General features: G+C 51.5%; 1 protein-coding gene across 1 annotated transcript in view; it reads left to right on the forward strand.

Annotated features, from left to right (window-relative positions):
• The window catches only part of LOC140388629 (carbohydrate sulfotransferase 11-like), a 109,836-nt gene that overhangs the window by 49,106 nt on the left and 32,883 nt on the right, over positions 1-27,847 (forward strand). Inside the window, exon 2 of the mRNA XM_072473075.1 lies at positions 18,592-18,668. Coding sequence (XP_072329176.1) covers positions 18,592-18,668 — 77 coding nt within the window. The remainder of the gene's footprint in view (positions 1-18,591; positions 18,669-27,847) is intronic.

Here is a 27,847-nt window from a genome sequence, read left to right on the forward strand (position 1 = left end):
CCCTGCTCCACTGCCCTGCTCGTCCCCATTGCCCTTCTCTTTCCCCCCCCAGTGCCCTGCTCCTTCCCCCAATGCCCTGCTCCTTCCCCACTGCCCTGCTCCACTGCCCTGCTCGTCCCCATTGCCCTGCTCTTCCCCACAATGCCCTGCTCCTTCCCTCCACTGCCCTGCTCCTTCCCCCAATGCCCGGCTCCTTCCCCACTGCCCTGCTCCATTGCCCTGATCTTCCCCACTGGCCTGCTCCACTGCCCTGCTCTTCCCCCCAATGCCCTGATCCTTCCCCCACTGCCCTGCTCCTTCCCCCAATGCCCTGCTCCTTCCCCACTGCTCTGCTCTTCCCCTCTGCTCTGCTCTTCCCCCACTGCCCTGCTCTTCCCCCACTGCCCTGCTCTTCCCCCACTGCCCTGCTCTTCCCCCACTACCCTGCTCTTCCCCCATTACCCTGCTCTTCCCCCACTGCCCTGCTCTTCCCCCACTGCCCTGCCCTGGTTCCACACACACTGACTCTCACTGGGGTACGGGTCCCACACACACTGACTCTCCCTGGGGTACGGGTCCCACACACACTGACTCTCACTGGGGTACGGGTCCCACACACACTGACTCTCACTGGGGTGTGGGTCCCACACACACTGACTCTCACTGGGTTACGGGTTTATCTCTGAAACAACATCACTGAAAAAGATGATCTGGATGTTATCCCGTTGCTGTTTGTGGGATGTCGTGGGAGGGAGATATTAGGAACTTGTGTCCAGAAATGGGGTCCAAGATGTAGCAGGCAATTTAGGGGTTAAACAGACGTAGGGAAAAGACTGCTAGTGGCAGAGCCAGATGGATACACGCACAGCCTGAATTACCCTGTCCCATTCAGACTTAATATCATTGGTGGGAATATATATGACGCCCCAGTTCAGCCAGGATAATCCATTCATGGTCCATTGTCATTCAGGACAACCTTGTTTGATGAGTCATCAGCCCATCACAGAGTCCGCTGACGTCCCTCAATGCAAGGTCAGTTGTATCTCTGTAGCATAGCTCTGTTCTTTGGTCTAAACCGGACTGGGAAATCTGTCAAGGTAACGATAATATTTTCAAGTCTGGAACCTTTGTTTGAGGGGCTGGGTGGTGCTTAGAGAGAGAGAGAGAGAAGAAATGCTGTTTTAAATATTGTTTTGTTTTAATAAAGTTTGTTTATAAAATAACCAAGCCCGATTTTTTTATATTAACACTCTTGGAACGAATCGATCTTTCTGCTCCGACTTAAGATTTAAAGAACTAAAAGACTTAAAGAATGGGGGCAGCACGGTAGCATTGTGGATAGCACAATTGCTTCACAGCTCCAGGGTCCCAGGTTCGATCCCCGGCTCTGGGTCACTGTCTGTGTGGAGTTCGCAAGTTCTCCCCGTGTGTGCGTGGGTTTCCTCCGGGTGCTCCGGTTTCCTCCCACAGTCCAAAGATGTGCAGGTTAGTGGGATTGGCCGTGATAAATTACCCTTCGTGTCCAAAAAGTTGTGGTGGGGTTACTGGGTTAAGGGGTTAGGGTTGAGGTGTGGGCTTAAGTCGGGGGCTTTTTCCAAGGGCCAGTGCAGACTCGATGGGCCGAAAAGCCTCCTTCTGCACTGTAAATTCTATGATTCTATGTTCTTAACCAGTCTCTTATCCGCTGTTGAGAGTTGACCAGGCGTCTGTAACAGGGAGCTTGCTGTGTAAATTGCCTGTGGTGTGTCCTCTGTTGGAACAGTGACTACAACTTTCACAAGTACCTGATTGTCTGTGAAGGGGCTTTCTGGAACAGACCTCTGCATTCACCTGAGGAAGGAGCAGCGCTCCGAAAGCTAGTGACATCGAAACAAACCTGTTGGACTTTAACCTGGTGTTGTAAGACTTCGTACTGGGCTTTCTGTTGTCCTGGGAGAGTGAAAGGTGTTATAGAAATCCTTTCTTTACTGTCTGTTTTCTGTGCAGTGTTTCTTTAAGAGATGAGGACAATGAAGTCAGCTGTGAAATTTGGCACTGAGCTGTGATGTCCAAACACCACCAGCTTGGAAAAATGTTTAGCTGTTCAGGAATGTCTCAGTGTAGAGGTTCAGAAAGTCTTTGAAATAAAGCTTGTTCTTTCGAACATGCAGACAGATCGTCGGGAAGGACCATTGAAGGCAAGATTCCCAGACACAGAACTCACTGTCATTTCAGTCTTGTGTTCTTCAATCCTGCGCTGGCTGTGTTGTGTTGTGTAATTCCTTGGCTATGGCCCGATTTGTACGGCACGAACTGCACTACTCTCAATCTGCTAATTCTCCTTTACTTCACCATGTGGTTCAATTACAGACACCCTCCCGCCCACCCACCCACCCCCAGGAAATTCTGTTCCACCCCCGTTTCCATTGAAGAGAAAGCTAATCAGACACATGAGGCAGACAGGGAAATGTTGTTCGGATTGGCTGAGGTTGGCTGGGACGTGGCTTGTGGGCAGCATGGATGCCAGCATGGAGCAGCTGGGCAGAATGGCCCATTTCTATGCTGTTAACAGGGGAACCCCACCACCTGGAGGTTCTCCACCAAACCACTCACCTTCCTGACTTGGAAATATATCGCCACACTACCAGAAGGATGTGGAGGCTTTAGAGAGGGTGCAGATTTACCAGAATGTTGCCTGGTATGGAGGGCATAAGCTATGAGGAGCGGTTGAATAAACTTGGTTTGTTCTCACTGGAACGACAGAGGTTGAGGGGCGACCTGATAGAGGTCTACAAAATTATGAGGGGCATAGACAGAGTGGATAGTCAGAGGCTTTTCCCCAGGGTAGAGGGGTCAATTACTAGGGGGCATAGGTTTAAGGTGAGAGGGGCAAGGTTTAGCGTAGGTGTACGAGGCAAGTTTTTTACACAGAGGGTAGTGGGTGCCTAAATTGGGAGAAGGCTAATTGTAACAATATTAGGCGGGAACTGAAGAACCTAGATTGGGGGCGGATGTTTGAGGGTAAATCAACATCTGACATGTGGGAGGCTTTCAAGTGTCAGTTGAAAGGAATTCAGGACCGGCATGTTCCTGTGAGGAAGAAGGATAAATACGGCAATTTTCGGGAACCTTGGATAACGAGAGATATTGTAGGCCTCGTCAAAAAGAAAAAGGAGGCATTTGTCAGGGCTAAAAGGCTGGGAACAGACGAAGCCTGTGTGAATATAAGGAAAGTAGGAAGGAACTTAAGCAAGGAGTCAGGAGGGCGACAAGGGGTCACGAAAAGTCATTGGCAAATAGGGTTAAGGAAAATCCCAAGGCTTTTTACACTAACATAAAAAGCAAGAGGGTAGCCAGGGAAAGGGTTGGCCCACTGAAGGATAGGCAAGGGAATCTATGTGTGGAGCCAGAGGAAATGGGCGAGGTACTAAATGAATACTTTGCATCAGTATTCCCCAAAGAGAAGGAATTGTTAGATGTTGAGCCTGGAGAAGGGTGTGTTGATAGCCTGGGTCACATTGAGATCCAAAAAGACGAGGTGTTGGGTGTCTTGAAAAATATTAAGGTAGATAAGTCCCCAGGGCCTGATGGGATCTACTCCAGAATACTGAAGGAGGCTAGAGAGGAAATTGCTGAGGCCTTGACAGAAATCTTTGGATCCTCACTGTCTTCAGGTGATGTCCCGGAGGACTGGAGAATAGCCAATGTTGTTCCTCTGTTTAAGAAGGGTAGCAAGGATAATCCAGGGAACTACAGGCCAGTGAGCCTTACATCAGTGGTAGGGAAATTACTGGAGAGAATTCTTCGAGACATGATCTACTCCCATTTGGAAGCAAATGGACGTATTAGTGAGAGGCAGCATGGTTTTGTGAAGGGGGGATCGTGTCTCACTAACTTGATAGAGTTTTTCGAGCAGGTCACAAAGATGATTGATGCAGGTAGGGCAGTGGATGTTGTCTATATGGACTTCAGTAAGGCCTTTGACAAGGTCCCTCATGGTAGACTAGTACAAAAGGTGAAGTCACACGGGATCAGGGGTGAGCTGGCAAGGTGGATACAGAACTGGCTAGGTCATAGAAGGCAGAGAGTATCAATGGAAGGATGCTTTTCTAATTGGAGGGCTGTGACCAGTGGTGTTCCGCAGGGATCAGTGCTGGGACCTTTGCTGTTTGTAGTATATATAAATGATTTGGAGGAAAATGTAACTGGTCTGATTAGTAAGTTTGCAGACGACACAAAGGTTGGTGGAATTGCGGATAGCAATGAGGGCTGTCAGAGGATACAGCAGGATTTAGATTGTTTGGAGACTTGGGCGGTGAGATGGCAGATGGAGTTTAATCTGGACAAATGTGAGGTAATGCATTTTGGAAGGTCTAATGCAGGTAGGGAATATACAGTGAATGGTAGAACCCTCAAGAGTATTGAAAGTCAGAGAGATCTAGGTGTACAGGTCCACAGGTCACTGAAAGGGGCAACACAGGTAGAGAAGGTAGTCAAGAAGGCATACGACATGCTTGCCTTCATTGGCCGGGGCATTGAGTATAAGAATTGGCAAGTCATGTTGCAGCTGTATAGAACCTTAGTTAGGCCACACTTGGAGTATAGTGTTCAATTCTGGTTGCCACACTACCAGAAGGATGTGGAGGCTTTAGAGAGGGTGCAGAAGAGATTTATCAGGATGTTGCCTGGTATGGAGGGCATTATCTATGAGGAGCGGTTGAATAAACTCGGTTTGTTCTCACTGGAACGAAGGAGGTTGAGGGGCGACCTGATAGAGGTATACAAAATTATGAGGGGCATAGACAGAGTGGATAGTTAGAGGCTTTTCCCCAGGGTAGAGGGGTCAATTACTAGGGGGCATAGGTTTAAGATGCGAGGGGCAAGGTTTAGAGTAGATGTACGAGGCAAGTTTTTTTACACAGAGGGTAGTGGGTGCCTGGAACTCGCTGCCGGAGGAGGTGGTGGAAGCAGGGACGATAGTGACATTTAAGGGGCATCTTGACAAATACATGAATAGGATGGGAATAGAGGGATACGGACCCCGGAAGTGTAGAAGATTGTAGTTTAGTCGGGCAGCATGGTCGGCACGGGCTTGGAGGGCCGAAGGGCCTGTTCCTGTGCTTTACATTTCTTTGTTCTTATTTCACACACACACTGACAAACACACACACTGTCACACACACACTGACACACACACACACTGACACACACACACTGACACACATACACTGTCACACACACACTGACACACACACACACTGACACACACACTGTCACACACACACTGTCACACTCACACTGACACACACTGTCACACACACACTGACACACACACACACTGTCACACACACACTGTCACACTCACACTGACACACACTGTCACACACACACTGACACACACACACTGACACACACACACTGACACACACTGTCACACACACACTGACACACACACTGACACACACACACTGACACACACACTGACACACACAGACTAACACACACAGACTGACACACACACACACTGACACACACACACACACTGACAAACACACACTCTGACAAACACACACACTGACACACACACTGTCACACACACACTGTCACACACACACTGTCACACACACTGTCACACACACTGTCACACACACTGACTGACACACACACTGACAAACACACTGTCACACACACTGTCACACACACTGTCACACACACACTGTCACACACACACTGACACACACTGTCACACACACTGACTGACACACACACTGACACACACACACTGTTACAGACACACTGACACACACACACTGACACACACACACTGACACACACACTGACACACACACTGTCACGCACACTGACACACACACACTGACAAACACACTGTCACACACACACTGTCACACACACACTGACACACACACACTGTCACACACACACTGACACACACACTGACACACACACACTGTTACAGACACACTGACACACACACACTGACACACACACACTGACACAAACATACTGTCATACACACACTGTCACACACACACTGTCACACACACACACTGACACACACACACTGTCACACACACACTGACACACACACTGACACACACACACTGTTACAGACACACTGACACACACACACTGTCACACACACACTGTCACACACACACTGACACACACACACTGACACACACACTGACACTGACGCACACACTGGCGCACACACCCATATACACACATCCAATTAGAAGGGGTCACGATTTCAAGGTGAGAGGGGGAAAGTTTAAGGGAGATGTGCGTGGAAAGTTTTTTACGCAGAGGGTGGTGGGTGCCTGGAACGCTTTGCCAGCGGAGGTGGTAGAGGCGGGCACGATAGCATCATTCAAGATGCATCTAGACAGATATATGAACGGGCGGGGAACAGAGGGAAGTAGATCCTTGGAAAACAGGTGACAGGTTTAGATAACGGATCTGGATTGGAGCAGACTGGGAGGGCCGAAGGGCCTGTTCCTGTGCTGTAATTTCCTTTAAAAATAGGTTCAGTGTCAACCTGCAAACCCTTCCAAACCTGGCAATGGCTGATGTTCAGAGGGATTCCAGGTCAGCCATGGTTAATGTGCGATGGCGTCCCTCCAGCTATAAACCTCTGGCAACAGGCTCGTGACTCGTCCCAGGAAACTAGGTATGGAAACAGATGGAAGTAGTAATAATAATAATCTTCATTAGTGTCACAAGCAGGCTTACATTAACACTGCAGTGAAGTTACTGTGAAAATCCCCCAGTCGCCACATTCCGGCAACTGTTCGGGTACACAGAGGGAGAATTCAGAATGTCCAATTCACCTAACTAGCACGTCTTTCGGGACTTGTGGGAGGAAACCGGAGCACCCGGAGGAAACCCACGCAGACACGGGGCGAACGTGCAGACTCCGCACAGACTGACCCAAGCCGGGAATCGAACCTGGGACCCTGGCTCTGTGAAGCAACAGTGCTAACCACTGTGCTACCGTGCGGCCCGGTCTGCCTTAGTGTATCAGTACTTGTGGGATGAGAATTGGAATTTGGGAGTATTTATAAAGAATCTACGACAAGACAAGAAGTGACTGGGCGGAGTCAGTGATGGAGGAGAGTGTACGTGGGTTGTGGGAGGAGAGAGAGTGGATGGGGGCGAGTGAAAGAAATACTTCTATTTTATAAATAACAGCACAACTGTGTTTGTGTCCAAAGCAAGATGCTCGCTGAGGGTCATCTGAGGGGCTGGTTTAGCACAGGGCTAAATCGCTGGCTTTGAAAGTGGACCAAGGCAGGCCAGCAGCACGGTTCAATTCCCGTACTGGCCTCCCCGAACAGGCGCCGGAATGTGGCGACTAGGGGCTTTCCACAGTAACTTCATTTGAAGCCTACTTGTGACAATAAACGATTTTCATTTCAATTTTCATCTGCAGCAGTCTGTGCAGGAATCCAATAGAATCATGGCTTTGGTAACAGATGCAGCCTATAGTACGTTGTTGGGATTTCCGAAAATGTTTCACAGCCAATGAAGTACATTTTTAAAAATTAGTAATGTCGTAAATGCAGCAGCCAACCTGCGCCCAGGAAATGTTTCTTCAATGATTTTGGATCAGGGATAAGCATTGGCCAGGATACCAGGGAAACCTTGTTCTCCATTTGACAGTGGCTGTGGCAGCATTTCATTCGTCCCGGAAGCTGGCCACTCAGTTTAACGCCTCATTGGGCGAGAGTGGCTCTGGCTGTGCTGAATTCCCTCGTTGCTGTACTGGAGTGCTGGCCGACTGCCTGCTCGATTCTCTGGATTCATTAAACTCTGGTTGGTCGCAGGCGAGACAGCTGAAGGCTGTAGGAGGAGTGACTGTATTGGGCCTGGGAATTGGAAAACATTTCACAGCTTCAAGAAAGCACTGAACCCCCTCTTTCTCCTTAAAGTTAGCTGTCGAATTCTGTTCTCGGGACAGATGACCAACTAAATGATTGGGAAGAGTTTGGAAGGTCCATGATCGCAGTAGGCTGACTGTCAGTTCTGCAGACTGCTTGGGGCTTTCGGGGGAAATAATGTGTTGGACAAGCTGGGACATGAGCCATTCTAACCATTCCAACATCTGTGCAACCACTTACCGTATACTCTCTAATAAGTGCACAAAGGGGATTATTTGTTTGACATGCTCGGCCCTTTCTTTCTTCAACGGCTCTCCTGGCCTTTAACCCTCTGCGTCCCTCCCATGCCCACCCTAAAGTGGTGTTTGCCCTTCCAAAAGGTAACCATTTCCAGCCCCCTCAATCCATTGAGTCCATGGTCATTTTATCCCTTAATTACCTATGCACCCTGAGTAAGTTGCTTTATTTTGAACCCCAAGATATGCAATGCCAGGGTCCCACTCTAAACTGCTCACGATGTTGAAGGCCCCTACTGAAGACCCCCCCCCCCCCATAACCTTCTCTACTCATCCCAGCTTCTCCACTCTCTGTCTTCATAATTGCAGTTCCTCATCCCTGGTGTAGTGTTAAATTGCACTGTGTTTGATTGAGAGCCTGATTACTATTGATGCTCACTGTGCTTGATTGGTTCAGCCTGGGTGTGGCCTTCTGGAAAAACAAGCTATTCAATTTGCTCGAAGCTAAATCTGCAGGCATGGAGCAGATCACATGGCCTATCAACATTTCAAAAGTGCTGTGATACACCCGTTCCACACCAAACAGTCCGGTGTGTCATCTCTGCAAAACTCCGAGACATAAAGTACCTGGCACCATTCTGATAAATTTCCTCCACTACCCTCTCCAAAGCTTTGGTATCCTTTCTAAAGTGCGGTGGTTCAAGAGGTGGACACAACACTCCAGCTGGGCCCTGACTGGTGATTTATCAAGGTTGAGCATAACCGCTTCAGAAGCTTCAGAACTTTTTTGTCATTAGTCGAGGCATAGAAAAAGGAGCAGGAGGGGCAGCACGGCGGCGCAGTGGTTAGCACTGCTGCCTCACGGTGCCGAGGTCCCAGGTTCGATCCCGGCTCTGGGTCACTGTCCGTGTGGAGTTTGCACATTCTCCCCGTGTCTGCGTGGGTTTCGCCCCCACAACCCAAAGATGTGCAGGTTAGGTGGATTGGCCTCGCTAAATTGCCCCTTAATTGGAAAAGAATAATTGGGTATGATGGATTTATATAAAATGATCATTAGGCCAGAGAGTACTGCATACAGTTCTGGTCGCTATAGGAAGGATGTGATTGCACTGGAGAGGGTGCGGAGGAGATTGACCAGGAAGCTGCCTGGGCTGGAGCGTCTCAGCTGTGAAGAGAGGCTGGTTCGGCTGGGGTTGTTTTCCCTGGAGCAGAGAAGGCTGAGGGGGACCTGATTGAGGTGTATAAGATTATGATGGACATAAGGTAGATAGGAAGGTACTTTTTCCCTTAGTAGAGGGATCAAAACCAGGGGGCATAGATTTAAGATAATAGAAAATCCTGCGGATGCTGGAATCGGGAACAAAAGCAGAAAATGTTGGAAAATCTCAGCAGGTCTGACAGCGTCTGTGGAGAGAGAAGCGGAACTAACGCTTCATAGAATCGCTCATGGAATCCAGAGAATCCCTACCGTGCATAAGGAGGCCATTCAGCCCGTTGAGTCTGCAGCGACCCTACCAAGAACACCCTACCTAGGTCCACTCTCCCACCTTATCCCCACCTAACCTGTACGTCTTTGGACTGTGGGAGGAAACCGGAGCACCCGGAGGAAACCCACGCACACACGGGGAGAACGTGCAGACTCCGCACAGACAGTGACCCAAGCCGGGAATCGAACCTGGGACCCTGGTGCTGTGAAGTAACTGTGCTAACCACTGTGCTACCGTGCTGCCCACATCTGTTCCCCTGTTCTTCATCATAAAGCCAGGAATAGACATTATGTAAAACTCTACCTGTGAGATTTGTTCACTTGGATTGTGTGTGAATTGTTTGCTGTTAAAATTGGTTAGAATAGTTTGACCTATCATTTTACCTGTAATTAATCTGCGGTTTCTATTGGACAGAACTGGGTTCAGTGATTGGGGGGGGGGGGGGGGGGTAATTGTTACTTTGGATGGTCACTCCAATCCACGTTTAACATCAGCTCTTATTGTAGCCAATGTGAATGATTATTGGGGAGAGGTTTAACAGACAGCGGATCTAATATCTCCTATTTTACACTCACTCAAAAATCACACTTACTCCTGCTGCTCAACTGTGCAAGCATCACAGCACAGCCCCCCCACCCCCTCCTTCCCCACCCCTCCCCCTCCCCCACCTTCCTCCCTCATCCCCCTCCCCCTCCTCCCCCTCCCCCACATCCTCCCACCTTCCCCCCTCATCCCCCCCTCCCCCTTCCCCCTCCTCCCCCTTCCCCACCTCCCCTCCCCCACCCCCCTCACCTCCTCCCCCTCCCCCACCTCCTACCCCTCCCCCACCTCCTACCCCTCCCCCCACCTCCTACCCCTCCCCCCACCTCCTCCCCCTCCCCCTACCTCCTCCCCCTCCCCCTACCTCCTCCCCCTCCCCCCACCTCCTCCCCCTCCCTCCCCCCACGTCCTCCCCCTCCCCCACCTCCTCCCCCTCCCCCACCTCCTCCCCCCTCCCCCTCCCCATCCCCTCCTCCCTCCCCTCCTCCCCCTCCCCCACCCTCCCCCACCTCCTCCTCCTCCTCCCCCCCCTCCTCCTCCCCCTCCCCCTCCTCCTCCTCCCCCTCCCCTCCTCCTCCTCCCCCCTCCCCCTCCTCCTCCTCCTCCCCCCTCCCCCCTCCCCCTCCTCCTCCTCCTCCTCCCCCCCTCCCCCTCCTCCTCCCCCCCTCCCCCTCCTCCTCCCCCCACCTCCCCGCTCCTCCCCCTGTCATAATATACACCAGTATATCATGGTGCAGACACACACACTGATGGACACACAGCAAGACCAATCAACGCACAACACCGCAGCCAATCACCAGTTAGAGCACACGCACTATAAAGACAGGGGGCGTCAGAGTTCCCGCTCATTCGGGATGCAGCCTCCTACAAGGACAGAGCTTCCAGCTTGCAATAAAATAGTGTTGTACTATTACAAGTGTTGGTAGCCCGTCTATGTTACTGCGAAGGTAAACGCAGTCTCCACGGATCCAGAGTACCCAACACATCATGATACCAGGAGTTGAGGGATATTAGAACTTCTTAGACCTACCTGCAAGTGATCTGCCTTCCACCAGCATTCCGTCATCCTGCAACATGGACAGCGTCCGCCCGCCGCCGCCGCTCCGCATCACCGGTAACCTGGGGGCAACTGGAAGATATTCAAACAACGCTTCCAGCTCCACCTTGAGGCCACAGAACGGGAGGATGCCTCAGACACCAGGAAGATCACTCTCTTCCTATCCACGGCCGGGGGACATGCCATCCACATTTTCAATTCTCTCACCTTTGCGGATGATGAAGATAAATCAAAATTCAAGACGGTCCTCCTCAAGTTTGACACTCACTGCAGCGTGGAGGTGAATGAAAGTTTCGAGCGCAATGTATTCCAACAGCGTTTGCAGGGTAAGGATGGACCTTTCCAGTCCTTTCTCACCCACCTCCGCATCCTTGCGCAGTCCTGTAATTACGGGCCCACCTCCGACTCCATGATACGCGACCAGATCGTTTTCGGTGTTCAGTCGGACCCCCTACGCCAGCAGCTCCTCAAGGTAAAGCAGCTCACCCTAGCGACCGCCATCGAGACCTGCGTGCTACACAAACACACCACTAATCGGTATTCCCACATCCAAGCGGCTGAAACGGCGCGGCAAGGTCTCCACGAGGCGTAACGGGTCCAAGCAATCGAGCAACTCCAGGGCCTCAGCCTGGATGAAGGCGGCCATTTTGCGCGCTTTTCACGGACTCCCGCGATTGTGCGCAACAAACGAGGGGACGGTGACGTCGACGAACGTACTGCGCAGGCACGCACCACGTACAGCCACACCGCGCATGCGCGGTGGCGCAGCGAACGTACTGGCGCTACAACGTGCGGCAACTGTGGCTCCGCCCACTTAAAGTGGCAATGCCCTGCCAAATCCCGACAATGCCTGAGATGTGGCAAACTTGGCCACTCTGCTGCTTTATGCAGATCAGCTCGGCCTGCCAATTCGTATCGCTCCGGCCAGCCTCGCAGGAATGTCCGGGCCATTCAACCCACGGTCACCGAGTCCGATGCGGACCCACTCCCCGATATTGACACCTAGGACCCGAAGGCCCTTCTTCGAGTCGGTATTGTTACAAAAAACAGGGTGTCCCCGAAGCAAAGAATCCAGCCTCTATCGGTATACAGCATCGATCCAGACGATGAGTGGTGTGCTACCCTGACGGTCGACCAGAATTCGTCGCCCACCTCAGAGACTTGATTTATGAACTTTGCGGACTTAAAGACTCTCTGAATTGTTTTGTTGCTTTGTTTGATCGTTTCCCTGGTTTGTATATAGTGTTGATCTCGTTATTCTTGTTGCATACTGCTTCTCTGCACCAGGCACCTTCCTGTAAATATGTCTTCACACCCCACACGCAGTTAGGAACATTCTCACCATACATTATTTATTGCCACACATATACATTCTTTTATAAAAGGAGGGATGTCATAATATACACCAGTATATCATGGTGCAGACACACACACTGATGGACACACAGTGGGACCAATCAACACACACAACACCGCAGCCAATCACCAGTTAGAGCACACTCACTATAAAGACAGGGGGCATCAGAGTTCCCACTCATTCGAGATGCAGCTTCCTAGTAGGACAGAGCTTACAGCTTACAGCACAGATCTTCACCATGTGCTGAGTGCATAGACTGGTTAGGACAGGTATACGTCTTTAGTTTAATCTAACATCGTGTTAACCCACAGTGAAAGTATGTTCAACAGTTTCTAACTTAATAAAATAGTGTTGTACTATTTTAAGTGTTGGTGGCCTGTATGTGTTCCACGGATCCAGAGCACCCAACACATCACCTCCCTCCCCCTCCTCCCTCCCCCACGCCCTCCCCCCCCACCTCCTCCCCCTCTCCCTCTCCCCCGTCCCCCCACCTCCTTCCCCCCTCCTCCTCCCCTCCCCCCACCTCCACCCCCCTCCCCACCTCCACCCCCCTCTCCCCTCCCCCACTCTCCTCCCCCTTCCCCCCACACTTCCCCCCTCCCCCCCCACCTCCCTCCCCCCCTTCCCCTCACCACCTCCTCCCCCCTCACCCCCCTCCCCTCACCTCCTCCTCCCCTGTCTGCAGGAACCCAGGATCTCTAGCCCAAAGCTCCGAAGCCCATTTGACCATTTAACCCCGTCAACCTCTGACCTTCTCCTCCTCTCCCCCCCCCCCCCCACCCAACCCCTGACCCTTCCAGCACCCCCACAATGCCATGCATGCTCGCACTTTCAGCAGTTGTGGTCAATCTCCGATATGGGTTGAAGCTAGCTTCTGTGCTCTGCCGGAAAGCTGAGTGATTTGTTGGTGTTTCTGTTAATGGTTTTGTTCGCCTGCTAATGGCTTGTGAAGGGTATCCCCCGAGCCCTTTGACCTGGCCCGTCCTTCGTTTCCGAGCACTGTGGCATCTCCTTCCTGCCAGTGCTGCACCTCCCGCTTCAGCAGCGAATCATTGAATGATGGTGAAGGCAGCCCCTCACAACCTCCGAGGGCAGGGCTGGCACCTTGGAAGAGTTGAACCGCTGTCCGTATTGAAATTAATTTGCTCCTTGCAAGCCAATCCCTGCTAGTTTATGAACGTTTGGGATTTTGTCACGGTCTTACTCTGGATTAACTTTCTCAACCAGTAAATTGTACAGTCCTGGCTAACAGCCCCAGGCTCCAGTCGTAAAAGCTTTATTTTTCAAATCAGTTTAACAAACTGTTTATAGGATCTGGAATATACGCGGGGTCTGAGCAATCAAACTGTGGAGTAGTTTATACGACCTGCACTCTGCCATCACCACAGAATCACAATTCATTCAGTTGAGGTCGACGTGCATGATGCTGTCGGGTAATAGATTCCTATCGTCAACTCTGATAGGCTATTGGTTCAAACCTGCGCTCCCCAAAACCCTCCAATTCCTTCGCACAAGATTGAGACTCGTGGGATTGGGGGTGATAGACTAACTTGGGCAGAAAACTGGGAGTCGGGGCGAAGGGGCTCACTCCGGAGCTGGGAGGTTGTAACTGGCGGGGTTCCATAAGCGGCAATGCTGGGGCCTCAGCTGTTTACAGTCCATCATTAATATAGATAAATGTCCGGGGAGAGGGTGCCATGGTAGTCATGTCAATGGATTAGTAGTCCAGAGGCATGGGCAGCACGGTAGCATTGTGGATAGCACTGTTGCTTCACAGCTCCAGGGTCCCAGGTTCGATTCTGGCTTGGGTCACTGTCTGTGCGGAGTCTGCACGTACTCCCCGTGTGTGCGTGGGTTTCCTCCGGGTGCTCCGGTTTCCTCCCGTAGTCCAAAGATGTGCAGGTTAGGTGGATTGGCCGTGATAAATTGCCCTTAGTGACCAAAATTGCCCTTAGTGTTGGGTGGGGTTACTGGGTTATGGGTGTCGTGTTGGGGGTTCTGGTTCACAAACAAGCCAACCATGCTGGAAGTGGTGTGACGCTATTTTATTAACTGTTTAACGATGCTAACATACTGTAAACGTGGGTATAGCAATACCAGCTTAACTGTGGACCCTTTCCTATCACTCGCTATGGTGAGGCACTCAGCACGTGGTGAATGTCTGTGTTGCAGGCTGTGAGCTCTGTGCTCCGAGCTGGCTGCTGCTAGAATGAGCGGGAACTCTCCTGTCCCCTGTCTTTATAGTGCGTGTGCTCTCACTGGTGATTGGCTGCGGTGTTGTGTATGCTGGTTGGTCCCACTGTGTGTCCATCAGTGTGTGTGTGTGTCTGCACCATAATGTACTGGTGTATATTATGACAGTGGGGATAGGGTGGAGGTGTGGGCTTGGGTAGGGTGCTCTTTGCAAGAGCCGGTGCAGACTCGATGGGCCGAATGGCCTCCTTCTGCACTGTAAATTCTATGGGGTCAAATCCCACCATGGCAGCTGGTGGAGTTTAACTCTCGGTAACGGTGACCATGAAACTCATTGATTGTTGTAAAAACTCACCTGGTTCACTCATGTCCTTTAGGGAAGGAAATCTGCTGCCGGTCTGGCCTACATGCGATTCCAGACCCACTGCAATGTGGTTGATTCTTGACTGAAATTTTCAGTTCAAGGGAATTCGGGATGGGCAACAAATGGTGTCCTTCGCAGAGACACCAACATCTAGGAAAGAATTCTTTAAAAAATCAAATTTGCTGATGTTACATAGCTGGTTGGGAATGTAAGCTGTGAGGAGGACATAAAGAGGTTGCCAACCGATATAGACAGGACGAAGTGGGTGAGTAAGGACATTACCATGTGTGAAATTACCCAGGAAGAATAGAAAAGCAGATTGTCATAATATACACATCAGTATATGATGGTGCAGAGACACACACTGACTGACACACTGAAAGACCAATCAACACACACAACACAGCAGCCAATCACCAGTTCGGGCACGGTCACTATAAAGACAGAGGGCACTAGTTTCCCCGCTCATTCGGGATGCAGCCTCTGAGACAGACAGAGCCCGCAACCAGTAGCACAAACATCCACCATGTGCTAGCAGTATAGGCTGGTCAGGTTAGGCATAAGTCTTCAGTCAATCTAACATAGTGTCGACCCACAGTGCAAGTATGTTAAACAGCTCTTAGTTAAATAAAATAGAGTTGTACTATTACAAGTGTTGGTAGACTGTCTATGTTATTGCTAAGGTAAATGCAGTCTCCACAGATCCAGAGTACCCAACACATCACAGATTATTTTAATAACAAAGAACAAAGAACAAAGAAATGTACAGCACAGGAACAGGCCCTTCGGCCCTCCAAGCCCGTGCCGACCATGCTGCCCGACTAAACTACAATCTTCTACACTTCCTGGGTCCGTATCCCTCTATTCCCATCCTATTCATGTATTTGTCAATATGCCCCTTAAATGTCACTATCGTCCCTGCTTCCACCGCCTCCTCCGGCAGCGAGTTCCAGGCACCCACTACCCTCTGTGTAAAAACACTTGCCTCGTACATCTACTCTAAACCTTGCCCCTCTCACCTTAAACCTATGTCCCCTAGTAATTGACCCCTCTACCCCGGGGAAAAGCCTCTGACTATCCACTCTGTCTATGCCCCTCATAATTTTGTAGACCTCTATCAGGTCGCCCCTCAACCTCCGTCGTTCCAGTGAGAACAAACCGAGTTTATTAAACCGCTCCTCATAGCTAATGCCCTCCATACCAGGCAACATTCTGGTAAATCTCTTCTGCACCCTCTCTAAAGCCTCCACATCCTTCTGGTAGTGTGGGCGACCAGAATTGAACACTATACTCCAAGTGTGGCCTAACTAAGGTTCTATACAGCTGCAACATGACTTGCCAATTCTTATACTCAATGCCCTGGCCATGAAGGCAAGCATGCCGTATGCCTTCTTGACTACCTTCTCCACCTGTGTTGCCCCTTTCAGTGACCTGTGGACCTGTACTCTTAGATCTCTCTGACTTTCAATACTCTTGAGGGTTCTACCATTCACTGTATATTCCCTACCTGCATTAGACCTTCCAAAATGCATTAGCACACATTTGTGGGAGGAATTGGGACAGGTGGATTGGCTCTTCTAAAATTGCCCCTTAGGGTCCAGTGAAGTGCAAATTGGGTGGGGTTAGGGTGGGGGAGGGGCCTATGGGGGGTGCTCTTTGGGGGGTTGGACTTGATGGGCCGAATGGTCTCCTTCTGCACTGTAGCGTTTCTATGGTCCTTGTATGTAAAGGAAATGTTGGTGTTCAGAGGGATTTGGGTGTCCTTGTACATTATTGACTAAGTTAATAAGCAATTAGGGAAGCAAATTGACGTTGGCCATTATTGCAAGGCGATTGGAGTATAAGAGCCTCAGAACATTGTGTTCAGTTTGATCTCTTTACCTAAAGAAAGGATAGAGCCCTCTCAGGGGAAAGTTCATTCGATTGATTCCACGTGTGCGGGACATTGAGTAGACTGGATCGATAGTTTCTGAAGTAAATGATCTCAAAGAAACGGATGCTTTTTATTCGCGGGTTTGACTGTTTTCCCATTGCTGGTGAATCCTGGAACTAGGCTCAGGATAAGGAGTTGGCCCCTTTAGAACTGAGCTGAGCGCAAATTTCTTCATTCAAAAGCTTCTTTGGAACCTTTAGAATTCTCGAACCCAGCGTTCCATGGTGCTGAGGTGTTGACAACATCACTGAAAACGGGGCCGGGGTTCTCTGATCCTGAGGCCAAGTGTTGGGGCCGTCGGAAGAACGCCGTCCGCGTTTCTCAACGGCGTCAACGCGGCCTCAGGATCAGCAATTCTGGCCCTCCTCAGGGGGCCAGCACGGCACTGGGTGACCCACGCTGCTCCAGCTGCTGATCCCGGCGCGAACCGGGCGCCGCGGGATCCGGGCATGCGCAGCGGCACCGGCGCCAACGCGCGCAGGCGCAGCGGCTCCCTTCAACCCGCCGGCCCCGACGCAACATGGCGCAGGGCTACAGGGGCCGGCGCGGAAGGAAGGAGGCCCCCAGCCCGAGAGGCCGGCCCGCCGATCGGTGGGACCCGATCGCGGGCCGGGCCACAACGGAGGCCCCCGCCCCGGGGTCGAGCCCCCCCCCCCCGACAGGCCGCTCCCGGACCCTTCCACGCCGAAGTCCCGCCGGCTGAGAGCAGGTGTGAACGACACCGGCGGGTCTCGGGTTTTTCGAGACGGCCGCCCGGTCCATCCCGGGCCGAGAATCGGGGGGGGGGGGGCGGGGGGGGCTGCGCATGGAACGGCCCCCGACCGGCGCTGCGCCGACCACGCTGGTGCCAATGGCGCTGACTCTCCACTCCGCTGCCCTCATGTCGGGGTAGCCTGGCCCGATTCGCGCTGGTCGTGGGGATTCTCCGGCCCGGGCCCCAGGGCTAAGAGAATCCCGCCCAGAGCATCTGATCATTTATGACATGGATGTTTCTGGGATCTTGCTGTGCGAAAATTGGTGCCGTTCTTTCCACATTACAGCAGGCACTACAGTTCAGAAAATACTTCACTGGCTGGGGTGTCCTGAGCTGGTGAAAAGGCGCGATAGAAATTCAAGTCTTTCTTTGTCTGAGGTGATCTGGTAACGAGTGTCAGGCACTCCTTCAGTAATGAGGAAGGAACGTTCCTCCAAGGCTGTGGAGAATGGCGAAGGGGATTTGGACTAATCCCACCTCATTGTTATTTCAAGGGGCCGCCACAAGCCTGTTGGGCTGAATGGCCTCCGTTATTCCTGCCCCAGGAAACTTGCTTGCCTTTGGGTGAGGGTGGGTTCAACTGCTGTGATGCCTCCAGAGTCAAATAGTCTGAGAGTCAAATAGTCTGGGAGTCCAGGTTGGCAGGTGAGTGGTGTGGTGAGATTGGGAGGGCATGTTGGGAAGTAGCAGCTATCGCCCGCAGGCGAGGGGCGGGGGGGGGGGGGGGGGGGGGGGGGGGGGGGGGTGGGGAGGTTTTGGGGTGGAGTGGGGGATATAAATCACAGCAGAGCTGATGTCTTATTTATTACAGCTGCTGATCGGCATGTTCAGAAGGGGAGTCGGCCTGGAAAGGGACATGGAGTCCGCCAGCGCTACAACATCGACAAGGTAGGCAGCCTCTCAGCGGAGTGGGTCTCTGTGTAGGGGGGGCGGGCTTTCTATCTACAGCTACTGATGTGGCCCCCACCCCATCTCCTTTCCCCAACTCCATCCCCTTACTGAATGTCAGTCGCTCTCTCCCTCCAAAAACCCTTGAGCTGCGTCCTGACAGAAGACACTTTCCTCGGCTTCGGTGTCTCCCTGGGGAAATATCCCGGAAGGATCCTCTTGATTCGGAACTTGATTTTGAAATTTTCCTGTCAACGCCAGCACCAGGATTTGAACCCTAGGGGTTGGATTGTACTGTCCCCCGGGACGTTGGGTGGGGAGGTAGGGAGGGGCTGGGCCAGTAAGAGGGTGGGGAGTTGCCCCGAGGAGATGGGTATCATTTAATGTCTCCTGAATGGTTATTTAACGGGGTTGCTGCCATTTTGTCAATGGGGAGGAGGACACCAGCTTAATGGAGATATTCACCCGCGCCAGCCCAGGGGGGGGGGCATCAGTTCCATGGCCTTAGGAGGGGAGTGTAGTCAGGGAAAGGCCCCTCTGGCCCCAGCGATCTCCGCACACTCTCGGCACTCTCTGCCATTTTGGATTTACACCCGTGGTCTCCTGTCTGCCTCGGCAGCCCCCACCTCGGGTGTAGGATCTGCCAACGCCTGATTGGGCCAGAGGCATGAGGAGCCCTGCAGTCCTCGGCTGCTGGCCAATCTGGAGGCTGGCTGTGGCAAAATGATTGAGCTGGACTTCCGGTAAGTCGCACATTTGGTGGCTCCCGCTCGGGTCGGACTTTTGGACCCTTCCCCCCGATTTTCTACCGGACTTGAATTGTAAAACGGAAGACAGAGGCAATTGTGTACTGAATTCCCACATTGGTGCACGGAGAGAAGGACTAGAAGTGCTCGTAAAGGCAGAAACAGAAAGACAGAGAAGGCTTGGGCTGAAGCTGCAGCGGGAGACAGCATGGCGGAGGACCGGACCTCTGGTTTGTCGACCCAGCGGTCAACAGAGCAGCTGATGCAAGTTATTCAGTAAGGCTTTACTAAGCAGAAACGGGACTGCTTGGACCCGATAAAAGAGTCAATTGAGCGGTTGGAGCTTAGGTTGGATGCCCAAGATCGGGCGATCCAGAAGGTAGAGAAGGCGCTGGCTGAGTAGGAGGAACATCAGACTGTGGTGGAGTTGGAGCTGGGGACGCTGAGAGACCAGCAGAAGAAGCTCCTGGAGAAGGTGGAGAACCGAGAGAATAGGTCCCGCCGGCAGAACTTGAGGATCGTTGGGCTCCCGGAGGGGTACGAAGGAGCGGATGCTGGGGCATACATAGCGAGCATGTTCGAGAAGCTGCTGGGGGATGGGGCATTCTCCCGACCCTTGGAGGTGGACAGGGCTCACAGAGCACTCGTGAGGAAGCTGCGAATGGGAGACCCCCCCGAGGGCAATGGTGGTGAGATTCCACAGGTACCCAGATAAGGAGCGCATTCTACAGTGGGCCAAGCAGACACGGAGCTGTAAGTGGGACAACAGTATCCCGCGGGTCTGCCAGGACCTGAGTGTGGAGGTGGCCAGGAGAAGAGCAGGCTTCAACCAGATCAGCTCGATCCTTTTTAAGAAAAAGGTGAAGTTCGGACTGTTGTATCCGACCCGTCTCTGGGTCACGTATGAGGAACAGCACTTTTATTTCAAGTCGCCTGAGGACGCGCTGGACTTCGTGAAAAGGAAAGGACTGGTGGTGGACTGGGAACTTTTGAATCTTTGCTGCAACGTTCATGTTTTTTTTTCTCTGTTCTTTAAAACAAAAAGTTCTCTTGTTTTTCGTTTTGTGGAAGCTGTTTGCAATGCCTTCTGTATTGGTTTGGGACAGTGGCAGAGCTGAGTGAGTTAAGGTTTTCATTTGCAGTGTTGGGGGATGGAGGTGTGCTTGTTTAGATTTGGGTGTTTTCTGTTGGGCAATTGTGTGGGGATTGTTTGATGTTGGAGTATGTTTGTATGAGGGTGGGAGACTATCTGGTGCCAGGGATGGGGACCACCAAGCTAGCTGGGCGGGTTAGCTCACAGAAGCGCAGTGGGGGGGGGGGTGCATATGTTTGGTTTATCAAAGGGGTTGGGTTACAGGGTATTGTTACTAGGGGGGGGGCGGGGGGGGATATATTCTGCTGACGAGGGAGGGACTTGGGCCAAGGGACAGAGAGGAGGTTGGGGGCGAAGGCTGCCTGGGGGCGGGCCGGTGGAGGTGCGGAGCATGGGCTGTGGGAAACTGGAGGGGGTGCAGGTGGTATTAGTAAATGTGTATGCGCCAAACTGGGATGATGTGGAGTTTATAAAGAGGATGCTGGGGAAGATACCGGACCTGGACTCGCACAGGTTGGTCATGGGAGGGGACTTCAACACAGTTATTGACCCTGGCTTGGACCGGTCAAGCTCGAAAACGGGCAGGGTGCCAGCAATGGCAAAGGAACTAAAAGCGTTCATGGAGCAGATGGGGGGAGGGTGGATCCATGGAGATTTGGGCAGCCGAGGGTGAAGGCGTTCTCCTTCTACTCACACGTGCATTAAGTGTACTCCTGATTCTGAAACGGGACAAGAACCCGGAGCTGTGTGGGTCCTACAGGCCGATATCCCTGTTGAATGTGGCACCAAACTGTTGACCAAGATTTTGTCCTCCAGGATTGAGGATTGTGTTCCGGACATTATTGGGGAGGACCAGACGGGGTTTGTTAAGGGTAGGCAGTTGGTGGCCAATGTAAGAAGGTTGTTAAACGTGATCATGATGCCCCCGGAAGGTAGGGAGGTGGAGGTAGTGAACGCAATGGATGCAGAAAAGGCTTTTGATCGGGTAGAATGGGAATTTCTGTGGGAGGTACTGGGACGGTTCGGATTTGGGAGGGGCTTTATTGACTGGGTCAGGTTGCTGTATCAGGCTCCTGTGGCAAGCGTCCGGACGAATAGGACAACATTGGACTATTTTAGACTGCGCCGGGGGACGAGACAGGGATGCCCCCTCTCCCCACTGTTGTTTGCGCTAGCCATAGAGCCGTTGATAATTGCTCTGAGAGCCTCAAGGGGCTGGAAGTGGCTGGTCCGGGGGGCGGGGGGGGGGGGGGGGGAGCACAGAGTCTCGCTCTATGCAGACGACCTGCTTCTGTATGTATCGGACCCAATAGAGGGGATGGAAGAAATCATGAGGATTCTAGGGGAATTTGGCCGGTTTTCGGGGTATAAGCTAAATATGGGGAAAAGTGAGATGTTTGCGGTCCAGGCAAGGGGACAAGAGAGGCGACTGGGGGAGCTGCCGTTTAGATTAGTAGGGGGAAGCTTTAGGTACCTAGGCATTCAAGTGGTGCGGGAATGGGACCAGCTGCATAAATTAAATCTGGTCCGACTAGTAGACCAAATGAAGGACGATTTTCGGAGGTGGGACGCGCTCCCGTTGTCATTAGCTGGGAGGGTGCAGACGGTGAAGATGACGGTCCTCCCGAGATTCCTGTTCATGTTTCACTGTCTCCCCATCTTTATTCCGCGGTCCTTTTTTAAACGGGTCAACAAAGAGACCACTGGCTTTGTTTGGGCAGGCAAGACCCCGCGGGTAAGGACGGTAATGCTTGAGTGGAGTCGGGGAGAGGGCGGGCTGGCGCTGCCAAATATTAGTAACTATTACTGGGCAGCGAATATAGCCATGATCAGGAAGTGGGTGGTGGAGGGGGGGTCGGCATGGAAGCGTATGGAGGCTTCATGCAAGGGCATCAGTCTGGGACGTTGGTAACTGCGGCTCTGCCGTTCCTGCCGGCACGGTACTCCACCAGCCCCGTGGTGGTGGCGGCCCTGAGAGTCTGGGGGCAATGGAGGAGACATGTGGGAGCAGAGGGAGCATCGGTCTGGCCCCCAATCTGTAATAATCACCGGTTTGCCCCGGGAAGTATAGATGGGGGTTCCGGATATGGCGGAGAGCAGGGATTGAGAGGATGGGGGATATGTTTATAGAGGGGAGCTTTCCGAGTATGAGGGGGCTGGAGGAGAAGTTTGGGTTGGCGAGGGGAAACAAATTCAGGTATCTGCAGGTGCGGGACTTCCTACGTAAACAGGTGTCAACCTTCCCGCTCCTACCGCTAAGGGGGATTCAGGACAGGGTAGTTTCCGGAGGGTGGGTAGGAGAAGGGAGCGTCTCGGACATTTACAACTTATGGGGTCAGAGGAGACGCAGACCGAGGAGCTGAAGTGCAAGTGGGAGGAGGAGCTGGGAGGAGAGATAGAGGATGGTCTATGGTCAGACGCGTTGAGTAGAGTCAACGCGACCGCAACATGTGCCAGGCTCAGCCTGATACAGTTTAAGGTCGTTCATCGGGCTCACATGACATTGGTCTGGATGAGCAGATTCCTTAGGGTGGAGGACAGGTGTGCAAAATGTGCGGGAGGACCAGCGAACCATGTCCACATGTTCTGGGCATGTCCGAAGCTTAGGGGATTTTGGCAGGGGTGTGCGGAGGTCATGTCCACAGTGTTAGAAACAAGGGTGGCACCGAGTCCAGAGGTGGCGATTTTCGGGGTGTCGGAAGACCCGGGAATCCAGGAGGAGAAAGAGGCAGACGTTCTGGCCTTTGTCTCCCTGGTAGCCCGGAGACGGATACTAGTAGCTTGGAGGGACTCAAAGCCCCCGAAGTCAGAGACCTGGCTATCGGACATGGCTAGCTTTCTCTGTTTGGAGAAAATCAAGTTCGCCTTGAGAGGGTCACTGTTAGGGTTCGCCCGGAGGTGGCAACCGTTCGTCAACTTCTTCGCGGAAAATTAATCGTCAGCAGAAATGTAGCTTAGAGTAGGAGGTTGATAAAGGTGGGACCTGCAGGGGAGGGAGACGGCTTTTACACTTTGTTAATGGGTTCATGTACATTGTTTATTGTGTTCTTGTTATAATACCAAAAATACCTCAATAAAATGTTTATTAAAACAAACTGATTGAGCTGATTTCGCTTCTAGCTCGGGACCCGTTGCTTTCCCTGACATCGGGGTCCTGCAGCCTGGGGTACATCCCAGCTTCTACCGCCTGCAATTGCCTGGAAATCTGGTGCAAACAGATTTAATAATAACCTTCAACAAGGGATGGCACAGCAGCACAGTGGTGAGCACTGTTGCTTCACTGAGCCACAGATTACGGCCCCGGGTGAGTGCCCGTGTGGAGTTTGCACATTCCTCCCATGTCTGCCTGGGTTTCCTCCCAAAGTCCAAAGCTGTGCAGGTTACGTGGATTGGTCACCCTAAATTGCCCTATCGTGTCCAAACATTGGGTGGGGTTGCTGGGTTACGGGAATGGGGTGGAGGTGTGGGCTTAGGGAGGGTGCTATTTCAGGGGCCGGTGCAGACTCGATGGGGCGAATGGCCTCCTGCTGCACTGTGAATTCTATCACTAGGAAGACTATGCTGAAAGAGCAAAAATGATGTACTTTAAATTTTGCAGCACGGAAGCTGGCCGTTTCGCCCAACTGCCCAACAGGAGCTTCCTCCTATCCCCTTTTCATGCAACACCTTTCTCTTCCTTTCTCCCTCATGTTTTGAACTTCTCCCAAGTAGGGGTGGGACGAGTTGATTATGGAATATGAAAACTGGCCTAATCCCGAGGGGCTGAATGGCCTGTAATTCAACCCAAATTGGACCAGAAATTCTGCTCTTTAAGAATTGTTTCTGAGAGTCTCTCAGAGACTTTGGAATCTATCCCAGATAGCTTCAAGGCTGTAACTGTATCTGCGATGTCTTTCTGTAATGTACAGCAATATTTATAAACTGAGAACCTGAATCATACTGCCAAGCATTAAAGGGGCCCCTGTCGTTTGAAGTGTCTCGCAAGCATTTCATTTATTTCACAAACTGTGTGAGAGTGGAATCCAGGCCGGGTTTCCAATCCCTCAGAAATCACTGATTGCCGGTGAACGAGCTGAACCAAGGTTGACCAGGCGAATGGGTTATGTTGGCCTCTCTCTGCAGGGAGGTTACAGCACAAAGAGGTGGAAGCTGAGTGACTGCTTGATCAAGCTTTGGTCAGGCTCTATCCAGAGTAATGTGGCTCAGTTCTGGGGCACTGCATCTGAGGGAGGACGCCTGGGTCTTGCAGACGGTGTGGGGCACATTCACCACCACATTAACGGGGCTGAAAGGGTGAGGAGAAATTAAAATATTTTACAAATTACAGCACAGGATGAGGCCATTCGGGCCATCGCGTCTCTGCTAGCCCAACCCGTCATCAGCCTAATCCCATTTTCCAGCTCGTGGCCTCATTGCCCTGTATGTTGCAGTGTCTCAAGTGCATACCCAACTATTTTTTAAATGTGATAAACATAAGAACTAGGAGCAGGAGTCGGCCATTCAGCCCCTCCAGCCCTCTCTACCATTCAATACGATCATGGCTGATCTGCTGTCGGCCTCATCGCCACTTTCTTGCCCGTTCTCCATAACCCTTCAACCCATTACTAATTCAAAATCTCCCCATCTCCTCAAATGTACTCATCCACCGCACTGTGGGGTAGCGAATTCCACAGATTCACAACCCTTTGGGAGAAGTAATTCCTCCTCATGACTGTTTTAAATCTGCTACCCATTATTCTAAAACGGTGACCTCTCATTATAGATTGCCCGACAATAATGTTTCTGACTCTCCCAGACAGAGTGTTCCGGACCCTCACCACCACCTTAAGTTGAAATAATTCCTCCCCAACTCCCCACTGAGCCTTCTACCAATTACTTCAGATCTCTGCCCCCTGGTTATTGACCGCTCTGTGATTGGAAGTAGGTCCTTAGTACTCTAGGTATTGTTTGGCTATTACAAAATCTATAATGAGTCTGCAGAGATTTATAAAACACAAGATTTATTGGAACACATCTTGATGCCCTCTAGATATTTCACAAGAGAGCAAGTCATGTGATGTTGCATCACGTCCTGGAATGATATGTAAATAAATTCACCTTCGTTAATGACAGATTCCTTATGCGTTATTATACAGAGCGGGATATTCTGTTTGACGGCCAGGTCTCTCAAAGTAACTGATCGACACCCTGCCCATCCTTAAAACGTCTTGGATTCCCATTTCTATATTGTGAAAATCGACCAAACCCTTGTGTGTTGCAGACCTTAATCTTTTCTCTTAGGACCTGTTCTTTTCTCTGTTTCTCTTATGTCAGTAACCACCGTGGTGGATTCATGGGTTTACCAGAACGGGTCCTCTTGTCCTTTGAAGTGAATTGGGTGTTGGAGTGCTGTGGGTGGTGCCTTAGACTCTGCTGGGCAGGAGGGTAGATGACTTGGGTTCAAGTTGTGGTGCGATTAGAGTCTCTGGTCGGTTAGATTGACAAGATGACGGTATATTTGGGATAGGAGGCTGCCAGGGCACATCTGCTCTGTCTCGCCGTGCCACGCTCTGTGTGGATGAGTAGGACCATGGATGTGGTGTCAGCGTAGTGTGTGGACCAATCCACATGATGCTGTTCCCTTGGTAAACTGTGATCCATTGTCTGAGATTCCAAAGTCTGGGATTGCAGTTGTTGCAAATACCTCCTCCTGTGACGTAATCACTGCTTCTGAAGTGTGATCCAGCCGGTGCTGGACTTCTGTCCATCTGGCGTAGGATCCCACCTCAATCAAGAGCATCTTAGCTTGAGGTCCATACATGGTCTTGATGACACGGAAAATGACATCAATGTTCTCTTGAACAAATGCAGTTTGATTGCATCTCCTTCAGAGACTTTGAGAGACCTGGCCACCAAACAGAATATCTCGCTCTATATAACTCATAAGGAATCTGTCGTTAACGAAGGTGAATTTATTTACATATTGACGATTACTGGCTTAGTACAGTATCTCACACCCAGTGCAGACCTCACCGGGAGGATAGATCTGACCAGGCCCTGATTTGGGCCTACTTTTATCCCCTGCCTTAACAAGCCCCAGCTGATTGGTCCCCGCCTCCTGCCTAAGCAGCTCGTACTCACAAGACCGACAGGAGATCAATGATTGTTTCCCCATGGCCCTCGTGGGGTTTATAACACTCTGGTTTGTCATTTTATGATATCCACGTATCCCTGGTATAATTATTATTGGAAGATATTTAGTTCCCATTTCTGTTTGGAACCTCTGAAAGCATGCCATGTTGCCATGAAGATGGGCTATGGTGGTTACATGGTTCCTTTGTTTAATTATCCACGTGTTTTTCACAAAGGAAACTGACGAGGTTTGAAAGACAAGTTGTCTGTCGTAGATTGGGACATTACAACAATAGGTATGACAATAGGGCAGCACGGTAGCATTGTGGTTAGCACAATTGCTTCACAGCACCAGGGTCCCAAGTTCAATTCCCGGCTTGGGTCACTGTCTGTGCGGAGTCTGCACGTTCTCCCCGTCTGTGCGTGGGTTTCCTCCGGGTGCTCCGGTTTCCTCCCACAGTCCAAAGATGTGTAGGTTAGGTGGATTGGCCATAATAAATTGTCCTTAGGGTCCAAAATTGCCCTTAGTGTTGGGTGGGGTTACTGGGTTCTGGGGATAGGGTGGAGGTGTGGACTGGGTAGGGTGCTCTTTCCAAGAGCCAGTACAGACTCGATGGGCCGAATGGCCTCCTTCTGCATTGTAAATTCTATGATCAATTACAGTGTATCACATCCCCAGAATCTAGCAATGACCACTCTCTTATCACAACATGGAGCTGTCCTCCTGTTCATAGTTCTGTCTAGAGCGGGAGGGATTGTGTGTCGAGCGGGATTGTGTGTCGAGCGGGATTGTGTGTCGAGCGGGATTGTGTGTCGAGCGGGATTGTGTGTCGAGCGGGATTGTGTGGCATGTATCCTGGCCATCCTTTGATGCAGCACCCTCTGACCTGAGTCACCAGACTTCTGTGCACCTCTGATTTAACTCTGCCAGCGTTGTCGCTGGTAGAGTTCTGGCTGTTGTCGATGCAAAGGTTTCCCACCTGGTCAACAAGGATTCCAACACCTCGTTCAGGCCTTGCCACTGGGATGTGGGACAAAGCATTGACTACATTCTGCTACTTTCCTGGAACACAGTGCATCAAACCTCATCATCCTCCGCCTGATTCGTTGCACTTGTTATAACCCCCTGGGCCAGGGCGGGGTCAATTCCAGCCCCACTTGACCTGGAGTCACAACACAATTTAATTAACCAACAATTCTTCGAAATTGGCTGCCAGTAATTACAGTCA

This window comes from Scyliorhinus torazame, chromosome 13 (genome assembly GCF_047496885.1).
Source record: "Scyliorhinus torazame isolate Kashiwa2021f chromosome 13, sScyTor2.1, whole genome shotgun sequence".
Lineage (NCBI taxonomy): Eukaryota > Metazoa > Chordata > Chondrichthyes > Carcharhiniformes > Scyliorhinidae > Scyliorhinus > Scyliorhinus torazame.